Source organism: Callospermophilus lateralis, chromosome 16 (assembly GCF_048772815.1).
Source record: "Callospermophilus lateralis isolate mCalLat2 chromosome 16, mCalLat2.hap1, whole genome shotgun sequence".
Taxonomy (NCBI): Eukaryota; Metazoa; Chordata; class Mammalia; order Rodentia; family Sciuridae; genus Callospermophilus; species Callospermophilus lateralis.
The window spans coordinates 84427660-84452141 of NC_135320.1; the positions used below are offsets into that span (position 1 = coordinate 84427660).

The window sequence follows — 24482 nt, forward strand, 5'->3', positions numbered from 1 at the left end:
GGTCACAAGGAAAAGGGAGATCCTGAACTTAATGGCACAGCTGTGCTGGACCCAAGGCCCAGACTCCTTGTCACATAAGGAAGAGACTCGATTCTTAATTTTTTTAAATGATGCCTGTACTAGGAAGGTCTTGAGTAACACACTCAGAAACCACTTTACACCTCGACCCTAGAGTGAAACACTTTCTCCTCAAAAACCTGAACTGTCTCTTTCTCCTTAAACACCTTCAATGGCTGCACTCCCTTCCTCATCAGGAGAAGGTAGTAGATAAAGCCCTCCAAGGTTTGCCATAAACCACCTATACCCTGCCCCTGCACAGATAAGGCCATGACTTCCAAGCACACACGCTCCCTCTGTGGGCTCCAACAATATGAACCACAAGTCAACCAAACCCCCCAAGCTGACTGCAGCTGCTGGACCCACGCATGCACCCTGACCCACTGCAACGGCTGGGGGACAGTTGCTCCCCTAAGGCTCATGTGCCAGAGTCTTGCTGCCCAAAGCCAAAGTGATGACAGGTGGCAGGAAAAAGAAGGTGAAGGAGTAAGAAATGCGAGAGAGTAGGAAAAAAGCCTGGGAAAGACAGAGCAGGTGACAACCACGTGCCTTTCAATGCTACTGGACAGCCAACAGCCCCCTGCCTGGGCCTGTGGGCTCTCTGCACACTTCAGATCCTCCCTGATGCAGGAGCAGCCACAGTGAAGCCAGCAGCATCTCTCTGAACCACCACTGCAGTGACTGATGCTGGCAGCCACTGTGGCAGCATCCCCAGAGTCCAAACCCACAGCCCAGCAGCACCCTGTGAAAAACCCCTGGCTCCCTCTCTTCAATGCCCCAGTCCCCACACCCGCACGCCCATGTCCTGAGACTACATCCAGATAAACTGCCTGCAGCCACAGTGGCTCCCGGGCGCACAAACCAAGATACCCCCAGGACTACCCGAAGTGCACAGATGGGAGCCCCACAGCCTCTATTCTCCATGTCAACCGCTGTGGACCCACAGCCCAGGCCAACCACGTCTCCAGAGCTTCAGAAGCCTCAGCACAGGATTTCTCATGGCTCTGGGCACACTGGGCCAGGAACCACAATGAGCAGCTAAGGAAGTGGTTCTTGGCGATAATCTTGGCAGATGGCTCCAGGACCAGGGCCCTATAAAGAAGAGCAGGTACACTCACTGAGGCCAGTGCCCAGGGCATTAGGAAGCAACGAATAATTCAAGGTCAGACACCAAGCATGTGGCTGGTGACAAGGACCAGCATGAAGACCTGGATGCTACCCAGAGACGCTGGCCACAAGTGCAAAGGCTCAGCACTTCTTTGTGAAAGTGCAGGAAACATGGAGGGAAGAAGAGAAGGGCATTTTAACAAGTCTTGTTGGTAAGTCTGTGCTCATTTCCTTTTGGACACCAGAGTTCGCATTCCCACTTGACCTGGGTGCTCATGAACTTCCCGGCACCCTCACTTGACCCATCTCTGCACTATGCAAGGCTGACTTTTCCCCACCGACGCGCCTCCTAGACTCCTGCTGGAAGTCACGCTGGTGGGTGCTTTTGTGAGTGCATGGCGTTTCTCACCCAGCTCACCTGTATCTTGGCCTTTCAAGAAGGTGCTTTTACTAAAAAATGACAAAAGCATGGCATTTGCAGGAAAATGGATGGCACTAGAGCAGGTTATGCTAGCCAATCCCTAAAAAACAAATGCCAAATGTCTTCTTTGATATAAGGAGAGCAACTAAGAATAGAACAGGGAGGAAAAGCATGAGAAGAAGATTAACATTAAACAGGGATGAGAGGTGGGAGGGAAAGGGAGAGAGAAGTGAAATTGCATGGAAATAGAAGGAGACCCCCATCGTTACCCAAAATTACATACAAGAGGAAGTGAGGGGAAAGGGAAAAAAAAACAAGGGAGAGAAATGAACTACAGTAGATGGGGTAGAGAGAGAAGATGGGAAGGGAGGGGAGGTGAGGCAGGGATAGTAGAGGACAGGAAAGGCAGCAGAATACAACAGACATTAGTATGGCAGTATGTAAAAACGTGGATGTGTAACCGATGTTACACCGATTCTGCAATCAGTATACGGGGTAAAAATAGGAGTTCATAACCCACTTGAATCAAATGTATGAAATATGATATGTCAAGAGCTATGTAATGTTTTGAACAACTAATAATAAAAAATCAAAAAAAAAAAGAAGGTGCTTTTAAATAGTTTCCTGCTTCCTCTGAGTTACTGATTTTTTAAATTTTCCTATTTTCCCCCCAGATAATGCCCACATTCCCTTCAGCTTCCTTTCCTTTGCTTTCTCTGGGGGTAAAGAAAAAGCTTAACTGAAGGTCTATTCATGTACCACAGCCCCAAACACTGCTGCTGAGCAGCTCATCCACCCCCAACCCACCTCCCTCTGACAGGGGTCCCAGGGCCACTGTGCTAAAGGTCAAGGTGAGTAAAACAAAAGCTGGCATTTGCTCTCTGGGCCCTCAGCCAAGGACAATTGCTCCCAGTGGCTTTACACAGTTGAACAGTCCCAGTGGAACCTGCAGCCAAGGTCCACAGTGCACTTGCTTGCACCTCTGGCTCGAGGCACAACAGATCGCCATTCCAGTGCCAGCCTCCAGGGCCAGGCATTTATAATCCATTACGCGTGTCCAGGGCACGTGGGCTCTTTCAGCTCTACAGAGCCACTTCTTGCTAAGTGGTGGAGATTCTTGGGAGAGGAAGAAAGCAAGAGCTATCTATGCTCCAAGAATCAGGGCCATCTGCCTACACCAAGACAGTCTGAACCCCTAGCAACACACACATTGTGAAGAGTCACCCTGCTGGGATGGCAGGACATGGGGCAGTCAGAGAGCTCCCGGCAGAAATCCAGCTGCCCACTAATATCAAATGGGAATTATGGATAATTCATTTATCCTTGTTCCATAGAACGTCCGGTTGACCTCGAGCCTAGGCAGAGCACCTGAAGAGAGCAGTGGCTAAGCGGGAGTCCTAAGAAAGACATCTTAGTGTGGGAAATAAAAAGATCAAGGGGGCTGCATGGAGGGGATCCAGGTCTATCCAAGTCTTCCAGATGCCTCTTTCAAAACAACTGCTTTCCAGATGTCCTGCTTCGGGGGCAGGTGGGAATCACAAGGGCTATGCTTTGGATAAGGAGTATCTCCCGAAAGACCCTTGTGTTAAAGGCCTGGCCCTCAGCTTGGCACTACTGGGAAGTGGTGGGACCTTCAGGATGTAGGGCCACAGGAAGGAAGATAGGTCACTGGGGCTGTGCCCTGGAAGGGGCTATTGGTCCCCCAGCCTTTCCCTATCTCTTTCTTACTTCCTGGTCACCATGAGGTGAGGAACTTTGCTCTACCAGGCACTCCCATCCAAGAAGTGCTGCCTCACCACAGGCCCTAAAACAAAGAGCCAAGCAACCATGAACTAAAATGTCTGAACCCTCTGAGACCACCAACCACAATAAACTCTTCCATCTTATAAGTTGATTATCTCAGGTATTTTGTCATAGTAATAGACTGTGACCAACACACACAAATCTACAGTAATATTCTGTTTTCAAACTGTAGCAAATATTTGAAAATATTTTCACTGAGCTCTAGAAAAGACTCTTATCCAAGAAAAAACAGAATGTATTTTAGAAAGATCAATAACTGAAATCTGTCTGAAATGCTTAAAAGCCAGAGTAGGTGACATCATAACCCTATAAATGCTTTCTGACCCTACCCTGGGGAGCCAGGTCACAAGGAAAGAGAGCAATATTGATCCTCTCAGAAGATGTGGCTTTCACTCAGAAATATCTAGTTGCAGTGAACACCTTTTGGTATTTCTCCTCTGACCAGCATCATCAAACAGAGATAAACCACTCTACCACAGCAATTCCTCAGGCGGGGCACCAAGACGGTTTGCAAAGCACTTTCAGGCACAATTAGCACCTGAAACGCCACTACTCCACACACCTCTGCCCTTTCAGCCAGTCTTTTCAGTCTCACTTTTCTCTCCAATGCTCTTACCAATGTGGTCCTCCAGAAAGCAAGGCCCTAGCTACAGTCCCTGGTCCATCAAGCCTCACTTCAAGCTGTGTCCTAGGAGGATCCAGCTGTGACTATCAATGCACCAGAATGGTGCCTTCCAAAGTCTTTTTAAGAGCAGGATTTTTTCCAAGTGACCTCTTTGGGCAATTTCAACATGATCAAGGATAGAAGGACATGACTCCTTAGATGGTGAGTGGGGTCCCGGCCAGCTCCCCTGACAACTTCCCATGTCCTCCTTGGTGTACTTGCAGCACAAGCCACTGAACACCCCCAAAGAGCAAGAACCTAAAATCTACTGGATCAGGACACATGAAGTACTCTTCCAAATACCACTTTAAGAAAACGTCCCCATCCAGAGAAGGCATGGTGGAGAAGCCAGATGTGGAGTCAAGGGCATCTAAGTGGAGACCTGGGCTCTGCCTTTCACAGCTAAATGAACTTAGAACTCTCTCTGAACCATGATCGCATCTGCAGAATCAATCACTGTAAGGCTCACAAGAGAGAAGAGACGCAGAGACCCTCACATGGTGAGACACACACAGTGGCCCTTGAGATGTGTCTGCTACATGCAAAAGTCCCACTCAGGCCTGAGACTGGAGCTACACCAGGCACCTGTGCATAGCTTCAGGTACCCATGGTTAATCACCATCCAAAAATCTCAGAAACCAATCAATTCATAGGTTGCAAATAACTTCAATTAGAGTATAATGTTCTAATTATTCTATTTTACTATTACTGCTAATTTCTTACTGTACTCACTTTATAAATTAAACTTTATCATAGGTATCTATTTACAGGAAAAAAAACACAGTATATACAGAGTTTGGTCCTATCCATGGGTCCAGGCATCAGCTGAGGGTGTTGGGGACGTAGCTCCCTCAGGAAGGGGACAACTGGACCACTCGGGTTTCATTTATGGTTTTAATAAAGAGCAGCAGTGAAGCGCTGCCTCACCTGCCACCTAGCCTGTGGGAGTCACTGACAATCTCAGGACTGTGACTTCAATTCCTTGACATCTGTGCCATATTGCTCTTCACCCCTAGCACACTGACATCATTCTTTATATTTCACTTCCTTTGGAAATCCCACAGCACTTTTTAAAGTGATGACGGTGCACAATGGGCAAGTGAACCTTGGAGGGGAAGTAGATGCTCTGGAGTGGGAGTCCATGCCCCAGTGCTGAACCTCGCCCCATGCCAGCAGCCCCCCTGGTGCACACACATGCACATGCATACACTCTTGTCCCAAGCTCTGATCAAGGAAACCTCACCAAGAAGGAAACCCAGCTGGAACAAAATCCAAGTAGGTTCCTTTTACCACAAACGCTTCCTGTGCTTTGCCCTCCACCCCTCCTCTCCTAGGAGCCCCTTCAGCAGAGACCCTGCCTTGTTTCCCAATCCTATGTGATCTGGGTGTGCATGTTTCACCCCTGAATTCCCAGCACAATTTGTCAGAGTCCCCTCTTGCAACCTGATAGTCAGACAAGATATGCCACACTGAGAATGGGCAGGTGAAGAGTTAAATGTAAATGCAATCACACGTTTGAAGAAATTAGTTCATATGCATTCATTTATAATTAACACTGCACTAATATTCTAAAGTACCTATTCTAAATTGCCCCAGAACTAATTAAATCTCAAAATGCCCCAGAGAGCAAAAATGTTATCAACCACATTAACAAAAGGCCAGAACAGTTGTCAGAACAGCAGACTGATGAGGGATTATATTCTGGGGCACTGCCACCAATTTGCTCCACCCTGCTAAGACAGCAGTTTAAGAGCTTCTCAGACCCAGCAGCTCTGTTACCTGCTGAATATGCATCCTCTGCTTTCCCTCTTCCCCGGGGCTTTCTCACATCTTCCTGTCTCTCCTGTGATGAGAGAAGGACAGGTGAGCACTGCTTCCAGGGCACTGTTCCCACAGGGACTGACTGACACAAACCCAGGACAGGCATGCGGCCTTCACCTGCACCTTGCCCCAGTCACTGCACATACAGCTGCAACAAACCACCCCACTCCTGACCTGTGCCCTGGCAGCCCCCTGAACCACTGGGGCCCTGTCATATCACCTGTGCCTTCTCCTTGGACACTGGAACCCTCTCCCATGCCAGTCACTTCCTGCTCATCTCTAGACCGCAGCTTCAGCTCATTCCCTCAGCTGCAGGCTTTTGCATGAAACTTCAGGCAGCAAATGCCTCCTGCACCTCCCTCTCCACCGCCTCCCCCACTGCCAAATCATCGATAGAGGAGTAGCTCATAGCCTGCAGCCCACAGCCCGCAGCCCCCTCCTCCAGGGAACCTTACAGGACATGCCCCTGCACCTGTGGCTCAGCCCACTACCACATTTCATCTATTTATATCCCTGCCTGCTCTCCAGACTCAGCTGCTCAAGGGAAGAAACTCCTCTTACTCAAGTTCAATCCCCAAAGTCTGGCTCAGAGCCCACAAGAGCATAAACTCAGGAGTAGGAGACGAGAATCGGCTGCTGCAGGGACCTCACATAGCCCACAGCTGTAGCCAACCTCCTCAACATCTGGGGAGCATGTCTTGCCTCAATGGGCATGGGGCCCAGGGCCGTCCACTCCAGAGTATCTCAGACCTCAGGACTGCCACAGACAGCACTCCTTCAAAACATGGTCACATTGCACAACAGCCATCTGCTTCTCTCAGAACCATTCATTACATCCCTTGCATCAGGGATTGCATCACACCCACCAGGCCCAGGCCCTCCACTCCAGGAGGTAGTGGGCAGCCCACTAAGCTTCAGACAGCAATACTGCCTCTAAGCACCAGTCCACTGGCTTCCACCAGAGTCCCCAAGAGCACCAATCCCCAGGCTGGCCTCCATTACGCTGATCAAGAAAGTATTACTTTCAAAAGTCCTAGCATAAAGGACTTTGTGGGTGAATGTTCCCCACCCATAAAAGGTCCTGAGTCTGCCCTGCTTACTAACAGCCCTGGATGCCAGCAGTTGACAGAGTGGGATACGTGGTACCAACTGACACACCTCATCAAAAGACTTAATTACCAATGGGACTGAAGCTGCGGTCTAGAGATGAGCAGGAAGTGACTGGCATGGGAGAGGGTTCCACTGTCCAAGGAGAAGCCACAGGTGATATGACAGGGCCCCAGTGGTTCAGGGGGCTGCCAGGGTTCCAACATTGTTGAAGGAGTGCAGTTACTTGGAGCAGAAAGGACAAAGGGCACCCCAAACAAAAGAAATGATGTGCACAAGAGATGAGAAGAGCACAGGATACCTGCCACTCACAGGCTTCCAAAGGCCCTTGTCCCCCTGGGTGGGAAAGGTGGCAAGGGCTAAGAAGGAAGTCAGGTACAGAGTAGAGCAGGAGCCAGCTCTCAAGTGACCCAGTAGGATTTCAGGGGCTCAGACTCTCTTGAACAGTGATGAGCATCTTGGAAGGCCACCTTCAGGGTAAGGACAAGAACTCCTCTTTACCCTTCTTATCTCATCCTTTGACACTTAGTCTTTTCCATATGTTTTATAATATCTATAACATATTAATATAGCAGTGTACCTAACTGAGCCGAAATGCTTCAGTTCACATTCCAGGCCCATCACTGACTACAATGTGGTACTAGACAGGATGTATGCCTTGGTTTCCTAATTGTAAAATGGAGACAAAAATAATAATTGCCTCATGGGAGTTTTATGAAGAAGAAATGAGTTGATATTTGTACAATTCTAGGAAAAATGGCAGGTCCACAGTAAGGACTCCGAATACTCATTACATTAGAAATATACAGCTTACTAGTAAATGAATGGATTTGACCAGAGATGTATCCCCCAACTGTCTGCCAACCACTGCAGTGGAAGGGCAGAGCTGAACTCTTAGCAGAGTCCACTGGAAAGATGCTGGGGCCTGGCCCACAGAGATGGGGGCAGGGATGGGGAGGGAAGGGGAGCTACTCAGCAGGAAGCCAGCCACTGTGATAAGGAAAGGGATGCAGCAGATGAGGGGGCTTCTTCTGACTGAGGTATCTGGATGGTGGGGCCAGTCACCGAGATGAAACCGGGAAAAAAACCTATTAGGAGCTGGACAGTGAGGTCAGTAGCAAAGTCCTGTGGGACACCTAGAGAGAAATATGGGCAAGGAAAACATTTGCAGGACACCAGAACCATGATAATGCCTAGAAACTGTGCGGCAGACACAATGGAGGCTACCAAGCACTTCAGTTTCCTGTTGCCCTGGGAACATGGCAGGGCTGCACTTCCTGGTCAGGTGGGGCTGCAGGACCCCTCCTGGCCAATAAGTTGCATAAACAGAAACAGCAGATGTCACTCCTGGGCCAAAGTGAAACCACCCAAGGCTCTCCTTCTCCCCTGTATTGTGACCTGCCAAGTTCAAGGTGGTGACTGCTTCCTCGCTGGGTCACTGAGCAAGCAGAGCTCCCTGAGAACCTGCAATGGACATGCAGCACCCACAAGAAAGCAGGCATGGTAAGCATGGTGAGGTCATGTCCCTGTGACCTGGAGGAGCTCTGCTCTAGGGGTGCAGCCTGCCCCAGTCCCCACCCCTAGCAGAATCAGGGATAGTGCTGAGACAGGCAGAAGAGGAGCAGCGGAGAGGCAGGAGGAGAGCTGGGAAAGAGGGTCACAGAGGGACCTTGAACTTTGCCAAGCCAAGTGTAGCTACAGAACTCTAAATTTCATTCCCTGAGTAGTACTGAGAAAAAACAAGGGCATACAGGTGGCCAAAAGAAACGGTGCCAATACACAAATTTCCACAGAGACAAGTGTAACGCTCAGGGACTGGCGCTGCACCATCTCCTCACCACAAATTTTCAAATGCAACTCAAACCCAATTTTCAGGTATTTACTAAGTCAGCTGTGTGACTAACAAACACAGGCAGAAGCAGGGTCCTGAAACACTGTGGAAACAGCCCCATGAAGAGCACAGGCGCACCTCAGGTGCAGCCATGAAATCCACACCTGCTCCTCTAAGGAAGGGTTTGACAAGAGTAAAAGGAAATTTTTACAACTCTCTTTGCATAAAATGACCCCAGAAATAACAAGCTTAGAAAGGTTCAGAAGCCACTTTTATAAACTAGACATACTGATTTCTGTAGGCTGCAAAATGTTTCTCAAAAACACCAGCTGTTCCACATAGCAGCGGGGGGGAAAAGTCTAGTTTTCCAGTTTCTTTTACTATTCAAATGCAGAATGAAATAAATATGGAGTACATATCAAAAGTGTTATTTTAACTTGACAGGGTTCACAGTAGAGGAAAAAAATCTTATTTTGTTTTCTTCTAATTGTTTTAACAAGCTATAGAGTCAGGGTCAATTGTTTGAAATATTATTGAACTGCTCTTTACAGAGCATATATTAAAAGAATCATGTGACAATTTTCCAAATGCTAATACTGTTATATGGCAAACTCAAGAACATGGTGCAGTTGCATGGACCTCAGCCACACGGCAGCTGGGCATAAGGTCATTTCTGCATATTTGAGAAGCTTTTACTGTGGCCAGAGAGAAAAACACACCCAGAGTTTGCACCTTCCCACTAGGTACTTATGAAATTGAAGTCCATTCAGGTCATTTCAAACCATGGAATACGAGACCAATTTTTGTACTGCCTGTTGCAAGAGGCAGCTGAGATCTTATTAGAAGGGACTGTGCTTGTTACCCTTGCTAGAGAACTGTAGGCAGTGAACACCAGGAAAAGCACAAGTAGAACTCAATTTCTTGTGATGTAGAGAAAAACCTGGCAGAGGAGCACTGAAACACTTCAACTCCACATCCTCCAAGTGGAAGCCAGACTGGTTGTGAGACAGGCATGTGATGGGCGGGCTAGTAACTGGGCAGGAACAGGGAGACTGGGATCCTGCCCCCACTGCCACCCCAAATGAGCAGGGACACTCCATAACATCACCTCTGGACCTAAATTCCTCAATTATCAAATTAGAAATGGGGTCTAAACAGGATTTTTAAGCCAACCTCAAAAGGCCATATATTATGGGATTAAATTTACACCGCATTCTTGAAATGATAAAATCACAGAGTTCAAGACCACATCAGTGGGAAGGGGGCAGCTCAAGGTCAGCTTGGTGAGACAGGGCAGTTCTGCCTCCTACTGGAGCAGCTGCTGACACAAGTCTCCCCCAGTGGTGAGTGACAAGTGATGGAGGCGAGCACACACACATTCTTACAATCTTGGTATCAGGCTACACCTGTGTGAGATACAGCACGTGGGTGGGGGCCAGAGTGAAGGGCACATGAAATCTTTCTGCATTATCTTGGTAACTTCTTATGAATTCATAATACCTCTGAAATGCAAAGGTTTATTTTTTAAAGGGTTTTTTTTAGACTTTGAACTATCACACCCTAATTTTTGTCCATGGACCCTATGATTTAAAATAGTTCATTGGCTAAATTGCATTTATTAAGATTATTCCCTTGTTTAAATTTATTGATCAAATATATATAAATGTCTCACTTTCCAACTGATGCAAAAATGTAATTTGCAGGCAAATCAAAAATACAGGTAAAATGAAAGCATCTGAGTCACGGAGGCACACAGAAGCATACTTCCTGAAATGCCAGGCCTTGGGAAATTTTTCTAACTATAATACAAAGGCAAGAAATATATTGTGCCAGCAAAATGCCAAAAAGGCTACAGATAGATTAAATGATAAAGGACAAACTGAAAATATCTGCAGCCTATGTGCTAATTCAAAGGTATAAGTAAAGGACATTAATAAGGAATATTCCCAACCACACACCAAACACAAGTAGTTAATACCCATGTACAGGAACAATCATAAGTGACCAAAGAGCTGCAAACTAAAACAATCACCCCCACCTGAGACTGGTGGGGAGAAACCAGAGAACAAGGCAACAAGAGCAACACAGATGGGGTAGAAATTGACACACACTTTCTCAGGGTGGTCTGACACTGTACCTGCGTATCAACGTGCAAAACAGGCCCTGTTCACCCAGCAATTAGTTACCAGGCAATTACCTGTATTTTTTCATCAGGCAGAAAAAGTTGAAACAATCCTAAACATCCATCAACTGAAAACCAATGGGGTAAGATCTGTGGCCTATACATGTGATGAGATGCTGTACAGGCTCTAAAGATGGCAAGAGTGGACAGTCACTGACTGCCTGGGTCAGGACCCACAGCAACCAGTCAAAAGCCACAACCAAGTCCACCACTCGCAGGCTGTGAACTACAGGCCCACTGCTGGGCCTCGCTGTCTCAGTTTCCTCTCCTATACGATGGACATAATGACAGTGCCTTGTTTGAAGGCTGCCAGGAGAACTCCAAGAGTGATTAGCTATGAGACACTGAGAACAGCCTCTGTAACATAAAAAGTGTCAGAAAAAGCTAACTAGACGAAAAATACTGTCATAAAGAATGTGCCTGCCACAAGGAGAACTAGAAAAGACCACCGAAGAGCACTGCGACCCCATCCTGACGGCCCAGGCAGGGTGCACAACAGGAGGGGCTTCTCGGCCTCAGCAGCACAAAAGGCGCCAGGCCTGGGCAGCGAGGTTCTGGGCCACTGTGGTTTTCTTCTTCGCGTTTTCTATGTCATTAAAAGAGAAAACAAAAAGTATAATCTCCAATTAGCACTCTCAAGACATTTTTGGAATGTAAGTTGCTGGGAGTTTTCTAGAAGTCTAGAAACAGATACACACATGCATACTCATAATAAACATGTACGAGTACACATATGTGCATATTCACAAATACACCTACAGATTTACTAAGAATTTACTAAAGAGCTATTTACAACAGCAAAAAAAATCTGACAGAACCTGAACTTTCATCAGATGTACCACGGCTGGCAGCAAAACAAAGTCCTGCATAGCATGGGAAAATGGTACCACAGTGCCACATGGCAAGTGTCATTTGGTAAGGTGAAGGGGACACTGAAGGACTGATACACAAAGCAGGCCCTGACCCTTGGAGCCAGGAACATCCACACACTTCATGACCCACTCACACTGTCCAAAGCCAGACCTAGGCCTGAGATTTGGGGATGGGAAAGGAAGAGGGATGTCTGGTGTTGCCAGAGTACAATCCGTAGTCCCAGCCTAGTCACCAAGGTGGCTGGGTGCATCACAGAAAAGCCTGACAGGAGATACCTACAAGGCCCAGAAACAACACAGATGTGCGAGGAGATGGCACTGGACGGTCAGAGAACTGGGTTCTCAGAAAGACCAGGCAGAAACATAAACAGGGCAGCCTTGTCGGACAGAGAGGTCTTTCTGGCTAAAATGCAACAAGCATTAACTAGCTCTGCCATAAAACGCGGGGCAGGCTATGTGTGCATGTCTATGTGTGACAGAAAGAGACTGGGACATGTGGGGAAGGGTGTGTGTGCATTTCTGTGTGTGACAGAGAGAGACCGGGACACGTGGGGAAGGGTGTATGTGCATGTCTGTGTGTGACAGAGAAAGACCGGGACACGTGGGGAAGGGTGTGTGTGTGCATGTCTGTGTGTGACAGAGAGAGACCGGGACACGTGGGGAAGGGTGTGTGTGTGCATGTCTGTGTGTGACAGAGAGAGACCGGGACACGTGGGGAAGGGTGTGTGTGTGCATGTTTGTGTGTGACAGAGAGAGACTCGGACACGTGGGGAAGGGTGTGTGTGTGCATGTCTGTGTGTGACAGAGAGAGACCAGGACATGTGGGGAAAGGTGTGTGTGCATGTCTGTGTGTGACCGAGAGAGACCGGGATACGTGGGGAAGGGTGTGTGTGTGCATGTTTGTGTGTGACAGAGAGAGACTGGGACACGTGGGGAAGGGTGTGTGTGCATGTCTGTGTGTGACAGAGAGAGACTGGGACATGTGGGGAAGGGTGTGTGTGCATGTCTGTGTGTGACAGAGAGAGACCGGGATACGTGGGGAAGGGTGTGTGTGCATGTCTCTGTGTGACAGAGAGACTGGGACACGTGGAGAAGGGTGTGTGTGTGCATTTCTGTGTGTGACAGAGAGAGACCGGGACACGTGGAGAAGGGTGTGTGTGTGTGTGCATGTCTGTGTGTGACACAGAGAGATTGGGACACATGGGGAAGGGTGTGTGTGCATGTCTGTGTGTGACAGAGAGAAACTGGGACACGTGGGGAAGGGTGTGTGTGTGAATGTCTGTGTGTGACAGAGAGACACTGGGACACGTGGGGAAGGAAGGGTGTGTGTGAATGTCTGTGTGTGACAGAGAGAGAGAAACCGGGACATGACACGTGGGGAAGGGTATGTGTGTGCATGTCTGTGTGTGACAGAGACCGGGACTCGTGGGGAAGGTATGTGTGAATCTCTGTGACAGAGAGAGACTGGTACACGTGGGGAAAGGTGTGCGTGTGCATGTCTGTGTGTGACAGAGAGAGACTGGTACACGTGGGGAAGGGTGTGTGTACATGTCTGTGTGTGACAGAGAGAGACTGGGACACGTGGGAAAAGGTGTGTGTGAATGTCTGTGTGTGACAGAGAGAAACTGGAACATCCTATCACCCAAGTGCAGAGACTGACAAAGCCGGGCAACAGGGGAAGGTGGGTGCTGGTCTACTCTTCAATATTTCCTCTCTAAAACTGTCCTTATTCTCCAGAAGAACTTTAGGCTCCCAAACAGCACTGATCCTTCTGCAATCTTGCAGCTGCTGCCCACTCCTCTGACATGGCCACTGCCTGTACTGACTCGGGACCACTGTCCCCACTGCCGAGCTGGGACCTGGGCTGCTGCTTGTTAACCCCACAGTGGTAAGGTTTCCACAGGCACTTTGCAGCAGAAGAACCACATCATATATCTTCTACAACCTGCACAGATGTTGGCGATGAGCCTGGCCCCCATCCTAGATGTTCATCAGTATTAGTTGATGAATTACTCAATAATCCATCCAATCTGTGCTAGGATTCTGCACACCAAGGGTCTGGCTTCACTGTTCGGAGGGAGGCATTTACAGTAAAGAGTTTAAGAGCACAGGTTCAAAGTAGGATGGCCAGGGTTCAAAGGCCAGGTCCCCTGACTAAGAAACCTGGGACAAATTACTTCATCTTTCAGTGTCCAAGTGTATCCTTTGAAAAGGAAAAATGAAAATAGTGCTGTCTCTGCATGGCCCTCAACAGCTAAAAGGACAGCTGATATTTACTGGGTACTTCTGTAAGGCTATGATGTTCTTTACAAGTCCTGTCTAATTTAATACTCAGAGCAACCACATGCAACAGCATTGCTTCTAGCCCCATGTTACAGACAAGGAGACTGAGCAGAGGCAGAAGGGATTTAGAAGTGCTTAAGTGGGATTCCAACCCCAGGAGCCACATTCCAGACCTGAATGGTCTCCCATGCAGCAGGCTGAGCAAAGCAGGGAACACCAAGATCTTCCTAAACATGGGAGCGGCCTGAAATCTTGGAAAACAGCTCAGAAGCAAACAATAATTACAGAGCCACTGGAGGCCTGTGCCTGTAGCACAGCCTTGCAACCTCGCTCCTCTAGGAAGGCAGTCTAAGAGAGCTGTCCCCCCGCTGTCCTCCCTGCTGGAGGCCATTTCTCTTCAGCCCTTTGTAGGAGCTACTTCAGAGCTGACCTCCACACCCCAGTCCTCAGCCACTGGTGGCCAATCAGGTTCCTAACACGGCCTTGAGTTCCCAAGTCATTCACACTATCCACATGGCCCTGTCCATCCTTAAGACAACCTCCCACCTGTCAGCCAAATGCCATACTGTGACACCAGATTCACTGACTTTGTACCAGTTCACCCTCTCCCAGGAACAATTTTCTATCCTTTGTCATTGTGCATTTTAAAACTCAAATCTCCTTTCACAGAATATAAGCTCATCAAAGGTAGAAACTGTTTTACTCTCTCTACGACCCACCAAAGCACCATCAAGGCACCCTGGGCCTGCACACCATGGGCTCCAGCTCACAGATGGCACATTAATTCCAAAGATTATACACAGTAATAGTCAGTAACCATTATGAAAATAAGATGGGGGAGACCTGAATAAGTGCCTGCTATTCCAAGTAATAAGCAAAGCCGTCAGCAAGTATCCATAGGTACAACTCTGTGAGAAACCGACATGGTCACCTGGTCCATTTACCTGCTTCTCCTTCCTCCTCACCCAAATTCAGCACAATGATGCAGATGTGCTTCCGCAGCTGGCGCGTGTTGGAGAACTTCCGACAGCACTTGCCACACTCCAGGCTGCTCGGGGTCAAGCCAGCCCCCTCGTCTGGAGCCAGTGGACCCTCTTCGCTAGGGTTCACAAAGTTTTCCACCAGCTCCCCTTCAGCACTGGGCTTCTTTGTGGACCCCTTAGGCCTGCCTCTCTTCCTCTTCATGACCAAAAACTCTGCAAAGGAAACAAGAAAGCAGGGTGGAGTGACACCGGGTGGCAGGGCAGGGCACGCACTCAATTTCTAAATGTAAGAATATGTTCAGGTCTCCCATTTTATTAAAAATGGAAGTCTAAAGAAGCCCTAGAAGGGCCCGGCTGCAGCAGCATCACCCAGTTCTACTGTCCCTGTGCCTAAATGCTGATGGTACTGGATCTTATGATATTCTGCCTCAAGACTGTCAGGTGAACCTTTGCACAAGCTCCTTCTATGAAGCTTGAGAACTAAGCTGTGGCTGTTGGCCCCCAGACCCAAATCCTCACTAACCACCACTTCCTTTTAAATCCAGATCTCGCTGCTTCTTTGCAAAGAGTTCTCAGACATTGCTGAGCTTGTCATACTCTTAATGAGTCAGACAACTATTCAGATTATTTCAAAAATTCAAATTGTCCTGGTGATAAAGAGAAAAAATAATTACAATCTAAAGCCACAGATTATAGGGTAAAGACAATAACAATATTTTTCAAGTTTCCTAGCGACCTACTGATTTTAAATGGCATGATCAGAGCTGCTTTAAAGCCAAGTTCCAAATCATTTTATAACATGCATTTCTTCTTAATTAGTGTTCATCTTTAAGGCTTTCATCTCTGAAATAAAGGTAGAAATTAAGAGCAAAGCAGGGTCGGGAAGCAGAGCAGCATGTACAGTCGTGCAAAGTGAAGCAGAGGATGTGACTTTGAGAGGAACCCCTGAAAGAGCCAACCAGGGGGACACTCCTGGTCAGGTTAAAATCCCCTAGACCACAGCCATCTGTCTGACTAAAGAATGCAATCTGGGCAGTCCTCAGAATTGGACAGCAGGGAAAAGGGAGGACTCCCGGGTCCTGGCATCATTTTGGTTGAAGACTGGTCTATAGATGAGGACATCTTTGGGGGACCTTCCTGCTCTTTCTGAAGTTGTGGCTCTGCACAGTGAAACACCAGCCACTTTACCCACTGCTAGCACCACAGAGATCCTTAATGAAAAGGGTGGCCTGTGTTCATGGTCAGAGAGGGAGGCTATGGGGCAGAGTCTACAGGGAAGGCAGTTCACCTGCAGGCACTCTAGACAAGGAAGCTGACCTTGGCACTGGGTTCCCATGAACATAGAGAGACAGGCACCCATTCTCCTGGGGCAGGAGATTTCCAGGAGCAAAGCCTCTGCTGAGCTGAAATGCACAGGTCTGCCTTGGCTGAGGCTCAACTACAGCCTCTCCAGCCACAGCAACAGGCACAATTACAAACCATAAAGGCACACTGAGAGTCCAGACAGAACACGCAGCAGACCAGAGCCCTCAGGTCCCTCGCCAATACTGAATTTCAACGAGAAGACAAAGGCTGTTTCCAGGAGGACCAGCACCCACATGTGGGGATGGGGGAGAGAAGGAATGCAGTGAGTAAGGAAAAAGTATTTACCCCAAAGTCATTAAAACTTTTCCTATTATTATTCTTCAAAACAGCATGTACAACCTATTGAAGCAGCAATTGATATCTGAGCAGCAGAATTAGCAAAGTCTATGAAACACCCACCGCATGTCACATTAGCTGAGCTGCACAAACATGGTTCATAACAGTCTATTGAAGTTCGTGGCCCAGATCTGACCCCAGTGATCAACTCTGGCATCCTGCCATGAAGAAGCCACTGCTTTGAAATGCTCTCTCAGGACACAGCTGCGTATTCCAGAATTAACCTAACTCAAGAGAGGTCCAGCCCTTTCTCTGGGTGACCAGGAGGGATCCCCAGACTCCTAGATGTCCCTCTGGATGGGAGGGTCTGTGTTTCCCTGGGGTCTTTGGCCCCTGGATGATTGATGAGGCTTCACCTTGGCTCCAGTACATCAGCTCCAACCTCCAGAGGCACTGGAGAGCAGTCACAACGTCAAGGAGGGTCTGGAGACCATTCAGGTGGCTGTGTGTCACTGAGGCCCAATAGATACTCTGGACAGCCAAGGCTCTGTGAGCTTCCTGGATGGAGATTATCTTGCTGTTGTCATGCACTAAAGACAGAGGAGATGTCTAGGACTCCCTGAGAGGACCAAAACGAAGTAACAGAACTTTCCTTAGTTCTGTGAATTCTTGCAAATTATCAAGCCTAAAGAAGGCCCTAGAGATCCCCAAATTTGCAGCTAGCTGGTCAGAGAAGGTGGCCCTGGAGACTCCCCCTGGGTTGTGGCTGGTATCAGAAGCCTGTTGAGGACTTAGTCATGCGGCGCCCTGTGCTCCTAACCTGGAGTTTGGCAAACTGGCATGGCAAGTCCCCACGTTTTCTCACAACACACCTGAGCACACAGCCAACAGCAGCAGTGCCAACTGTGCAAAAGACAGTTTGCTGGCGGCAGCCTGGGAATGCAGCCAGGGTGCCATCCAGCAGGGCTGTCTGGAAGTCTGTCTTCCCACAGAGTGGAGACTCCTTGAAGGCAGAGCCCTTGCCCTGCTGATGCCTCATCCACTCTGCACCTAGCCTGGTGCCCTGACCCAGTAAAGCTGGCTGAATTAAACTGATGAGCAAGGTGCAATCTGGTTGTCAAGGAAGAAACACAAAATCGGCCCTGAAAGCTTTGAAAAGCCTCAAACACAATGGTGACAAAACTAATCTCCCATCTTGGTACATCCATAATTCAGATTCTCAAGACCAATTAGTTAGCTAAAAATGAAATATTCATAAATGAACTTGGAATAATTTAAGCACTGGAAACGAGTTGCTACTGTCAACCACCCACATTTTATAAAAAGAGCTGAGAATCCTGGAACCAGGCAAGGAAAACGATGCAAGCTCTAAATCCAAACATTTGGAAGGAGCTAGTTGTCTATACTTCCTCTTCCTCCTCCCCAAATTCCTTTACTCAAGTGTCACTCAAATCTGGAGATTTTGTCACAAAAACATCTGCAGGGCAAACCCCTGTCCACCCAGGGCAACTGTGCCATCCCATGCCTGCACACAGTCTCCAGACTCCAAGGTGCCACTCCAGGTTCTCCCTGGCCCCAGCTCCTGTCTCCCTGTCATTCCTTGGCTCTAGAATCTTCCATCATTCTGGATGACTCTACCCACATACAAAGACCAGACTTCTAGGTATAACCCTAGAAACACACACACACACACACACACACACACACACACACACACACACACAGAGCACCTCCCTCTCCCTGCCTCGCCCTCCACTCCTCAGTGCCCTCCCCTAGACATGCAGATAGTCCCTGTCTCTTTACTTACATGCAGTTCTAGTCCCCCTGCCTGTGACCATCTTCCTCATTCCCAATCAGACCCCTAACTCCAATTCACATCCCAATATTTCAGGTCCAGCTCAAGTCTCAGCACCTCCTCCCTAGGCTGTTCCCAGCTGTTTTAAGCAAGTCAGGCCCTCGCGAGCTGACCCGCCTCACAACATGAACTCCTCACAGCAGAGTGTGGACAGTTTCCTAATTATTGCCCTTTTCCTCTCCTTGCACTGTAAACTGTAAGGTTTGAGCTGGGCTCTCAATTCCTGGGTCCCACAGGAACTTAAACAGAGCTGAATATGGAATATTCATTTAATAAACACTTTGATCCACTATTTGATGACTGAAAAAGAGGCATTTGGAAAATAAGTCATTTCTTATGTTCCAAGTTTCCAATTAGAAAAATGGGGGCTGGACCATGGTGCATCTGAACCTGCTCTAATCCCACAGTCTGGGACAACTCCCTCTTGTCAGATAATCACCCATGCAGATCCCAAGAGAAAGCTGACAAGGGACAGAAAGCATGAGGCAAAGACTTTTTAATTCAATCAAGACATGAGCATCATGGAAAAATAGCCCAACATAATCAAAAATTTAATAATGAGTTCTTTATGTGCATCACTCAAGTTTGCAAGACACTTTCTCTGCTATTATCTCATTTTATTCTTAAAAACCTTATGAGACGAGTATAGCAAACATAACTTCATCAACAGAAGAGGAAATGGGAGCCCAAATGTTCAGTGGCTTGGCACCCCTTCCAGGGAGCCGCCGAGCTGCAACCCTGGGACCTGGGTTTCCTCATTCCAGCCAAACTGTTCCTGCCGAGTCATACCCACTATGGGTACTGAGGGTCATTTCCACACTAAAGGAGCCAATGCGCACGGCACAGGGCACACTGACTTGGAGTTACATAGACTTGGATTCAAATCCCCTCTGAGCCTCAGTTTCCAATGGGAAAAATAAACACAGAACTGTCCCTATTTTACAGAGTCACTGTTGACAACAGTGATCCACTATAGTCTGAGCATGGTACTGAGGGACTGATAAACAACTACTGTTTATTATTCTGGCCATGGTCCCTAATATCCTGATTTGGAATTTCTCTTCCTAGCCAGTCTACTGTTAGATTATATGATTCCTTGATGTACATGCATTCTTGTTTATTCTGACTCGGTGCATGTTTTTTGCTTAATTTCTTCCTTTTACAATAGCTCATACACCAAGAAATCCAATATAATCAGGAGCACATGCATTTTCTTCTGCCTAAGAGCACAGATACACAGCCTCCTGGTGCTCTTACTTGGCAACTCAATCTCTAGTCACACCAGCTCCAGAATTTTGGAAGATCCTGAAAGACAAATATTTTAGAGCCCTGACAGTCAATCTCCCTGACATTTACATCCAAAGCCCAAAAAGCACTAGGGGAGACAATGAATTATTTATCAGAGAAGAGGAAGTGTGAGCCTCTCAGGTGTCTGGAGGATGCGCACCCCCTCAGTGGGCCAGACTACATCCTGCTCTGCAGCACCAGGCACCAGGGCCCAAGGCTTCCCAGGGCTCCAATGGCCTGTGGTGGAAATGCCTCGTGAATGAGAGCAGTGACAAATCCAGCACCCAGACCCCAGGCACCACTGCCAAATATTTCACATGCATTTCCTCACTTAATACCCAAAGGTATCCTTAGTATTGTCCCCTTTACACAGTCAAGAACACTGAGGCATACAAAGATTAATTAATATGTCCCAAGCTCACAGAACAGAACAGAACAGAACAGAACAGTGCCTGAGGCAGGATTTGAAAATGGACCTGTTTGCCTCAGAGTCAGTGAGCTTCACTGGAGAGCAAGTCCTTTGGTTAGTATAATTAACAGAGCACAGAAATAACAGAGGCTGACCTCTAAATTCTACAGGAAAATGACAGTCTCAGGCAGCTATGCACCTCAGTGTGACAGCTCCCAACACTAAAGAGCACTGTGCATAAGGGAGGGGACAGGTTTGCCACGTAAGGGAGGGGGCAGGTTTGCCACGCACAGAGCACTCATTATGGACTATGTTCAAAGCACTAGGGTGGCGTGCACAAACATATGCTTGCCTCAGAACCTGTGAAAAAGGCCAGTATCTCCTTGTGACAGATGACAAGAGTCACACATGGAGGACCCTCCAGGGCCAACTTGCACCAGCCAAGCTTCATACTCAGGTACTGGCTGCATCAGTCCTGTGTACCTTTCATGTATGTTCACCCAGAAAGTACCTGTGACTAACTCATCCCAGAAGAGGCACCTCCTGCAATCTGCATAGAGGCTCCAGTGTGCTCGACCAGGCCCTGACAGCTACATGAAAGTCCCAGGACCAGGACACAAGTCTAGGGGATTCCAAGATGTGTGTCCTTTCCTCTACATCCACAGTGCCAACCAGGACAGGCTGGAAGGCTAAGGTCTCAGTTGTTACTAGAAGAACCAGCATAGTATTCCTAATATACCCATAATGACTTCATTTGTGGCAAATCTTCAGAAGAGACAACACTATGATATCAATTTAGACATCAACCTTCTAGGATGCCTCTTTTTACTCTCAAGCCAGAGTAAGTGACTCACTTCATGGCTGACCCTAAAGAAGCACTCACCTGCTGCACACAGGGCCTCCTAGCCAACTTGCTGTCCACCAGGCAAGAGGTACCCAAACAGGAACAGCCTGGGTACACACCCCCAGCACCTAACACAGCACCCAGGCAAACAGCAGGCCCTCAATCAGCAGGGAGTGAACAGAGAAGTGGAAGGGGGCAAAGAAAGGGAAGTAACAGGTAGAAAAGAGAAGGAAAAGTTTCTAAGGAGGGTGTGAAAGGGGGAAATCAGAAGAACCAAAACGAGGCTCCAGAGGCCCATGCGACTCTCCCTTCAGTAAGGGCAGCTGCCAACCTGCGCAGAGCCAGGAGAGCAGAGCACACGTGCACACACAATCGGCACTAGCTCCCACGGCCCGCTCAAACACACTCGTGAATACTCACACATCTGCACTATACACACACACAGAGAGGAGAAAGAGCTAAGTCCATCAGGCAATTTCTGCTTGGATCACAGTCAAAATCTGATTAGGAGGAGGGGGGAAATGAAAGGTCATTGTGAAGACCCACTTCCTACAGGAGCCAAAAAGATTAAAAGGCTATAAAATAAACCTGAGGATTTAGGACCCTCCATGTTCTAAAGGGAAACCAAAATAATAAATCAATTACTACTCAGTTAAAAGTTTAATTAAAGCATTTCAAGTATCTCTCAAGTTAAAATGAATTGTGAAGGTTAAACCTGAATGGAAATCATTAGAGAGAAACGAAACCTCTACAAGCCTCAAATTTTATGGACTTCCACAATGAGAAAAAGAAGGGCTTGAGGTTCTTAATGAAAGACTTTTGAAGAAATTTTCTACTATAAGAGGCTGAGTTTAATTAAAGTCTTAAGAAATAGTTTTTTAAATTAAACTACACAGGCAATTAATCTTCCAGTATACACAACAGAAAAAGAGAAAATGCATTCAGGAAGAATTCAAGGCATAAGTTATTTAATAAAGGAAAACAACATATAAGAGTACTCAATGGAAAGGACTTACCTACACTGTCCTTCCCCTATCCACGGTTGGCTTCCCATAGTTTCACTTACCCATGAGCAGTCTCCTAATACTAAATAAAAATGACTCCAGAGCTAAACAACTTGTGAGTTTTATATTCCACACCATTCTGAGAAACATGATGAAATCTGTCACTGTCCCACTCTGGCCTGCCTGGGACATGATTAATCCCTCTGTGCAAGATATCCACTCTGTATACACTACCTACCCATTAGTAGCTTAGCAGCCAGCTCAGTTATCAGATCAACTGATGAGGCATCATATGCTTACATTCAAATAACCCTTATCTTTCTTAATAATGGCCTCACAAGAATAGTGACCATATTATTACAGTATATTGCCATAATTATTCTATGTTATTGATGTTATTATCATACCTAATTTATAAATTAAACCTTATGACAGGTATGTATATAGGGGGAAAAGACATAGTATGCACAGAGTTTGGTACTACCCATGGTTTTGGGCATCCATTGGGGGTCCTAGAACACATCCCCATAGATAGAGGGGAACTACTGCAGATATTCTTCAATTTATAATGGAGTCATGTTCTGGTAAACCTATCATAACCTTTTAAAACATCATAAGTCAAAAACACATTGAATATGCCTAACCCATCAAATATCCTGGCTTAGCAACATGGCAAATACAGAGCATGTCACTGACTGAAAGCTGAGCCTCACACCACTGCCCACATCAAAAAAAGGATCAGACCACATGTCACTAGCCCAGGAAAAAGATTCAGTTTCAAAATTTTAATATGGTCTCTGCTGAATGAATATTGCTTTCACAGCATTGTAAGACTGAAAAATTGTAAACCACACCGTGGTTAAGCCAGGGACCTTCTGCACCCACAGTACCACAAGAACACACAAACACGATCAGAACAACTGGGCCTCAACCCCTCTCCCACTTACTAACAAAGTACCATGCGAAAGTTATTTTAACTTCTTGAGTCTCTAAACCACATATTCCTCAATTATAAAATCTGGACGGACAAGAAAAAGGGGACTTGAGCAACACTTTAGGCCAACAGGATGTAACATATATAGAACATTCTATCCAAAAACAGAAAACAATTCTTTTCAACATCACATGGTGGTTTCTCCAGGAAAGGTCATATGGTAGGCCATAATTCATTTTAAAATTTAAAAGGGCAGCTTCTGAATAGTTAACAACAAAGTTAAAAGCAACCTAAGAATGGGGAAAAAAATATTGTCAAACCATATATCTAGTAAGAGGTTACAAGGAAGTCATACAATTTGATAGCAAAATAAAAAATAATAATCTGATTAGAATATACAAAGAAACTGAATATATATTTCTCAAAAAAAGACATATAAATGGCCAATGGGTACATGAAAAGGTGTTCAACATAACTAATGGTCAAAAAATTAAAATCACAATGAGCTATGACCTCATAATTGAGAAGATGCTAGGGCTATTATCAAAACAGCAAAAGAAAACAAATGTTACAAGGATATGTAAATCAACAAACCATTATGGATAACAACATGAAAGATGCTTAAAATAAAAATGTAACACCCATACAATCTAGCCATCCCACTTCTGAATACACATAAAATGGAAACTAAATCAACAGGTGGAAGAGATATTTGCACTCTCATTTTCATTACTTATTATTCACAATACTCAGGACATGGGAACAACCTAAGTGTCTATTAATAGATGGAAAAAGAAAACAGGTAGATACAGACAGATAGAATTCAGACATACCAAAAAAAAAAAAAAAAAAAAAAGAAAAGAAAGAAAGAAAATCCTGTCCTTTGTGACAATATAGATGATCCCCAACTGCTATAATCTCACTTACATGTGCAATATAAAAGATTTCAAATTCACAAAAACAGACTGCATAATGTGGCTACCAGGAGTTGGGAGGTGGAGGAGAGTAGACTTTTAATGTACTCACCACACACATACAAAAATCATAATTAGGTAAAGTGATAGACATTTTAACTAATTTGATTGTGATAGTCATTGCATGACACATATACCTATCAAATCATTGCAATGCACATCTTAAATCTGTATGATTTTGTTCATCAATAATGCCTCAATAATGATAAGAGAGAAAACACATTTTGAAAATGAAAAGATCTGAAATCAATAGTCTCCCTTCCAACTTAAGAAACAGAAACACAATAGACTTAAAGCAAGAAAAAATACATAAATAATAAAAATTAGAGTAGAAAGATATGAAATAGAAACATGGAAAAGCAAAAGAAAAAATCAGCAAAACCAAAGTTTTGAAAAGATCAAC

At 46.5% G+C, this 24482-nt stretch overlaps 1 protein-coding gene across 3 annotated transcripts in view; it reads right to left on the reverse strand.

Annotated features, from left to right (window-relative positions):
* The window catches only part of Zfat (zinc finger and AT-hook domain containing), a 175787-nt gene that overhangs the window by 117055 nt on the left and 34250 nt on the right, over positions 1-24482 (reverse strand). For all 3 annotated transcript variants that reach the window (XM_076836095.1, XM_076836092.1, XM_076836094.1), the window contains one exon: positions 15093-15344. In XM_076836095.1, the coding sequence (XP_076692210.1) occupies positions 15093-15344 (252 nt within the window). The remainder of the gene's footprint in view (positions 1-15092; positions 15345-24482) is intronic.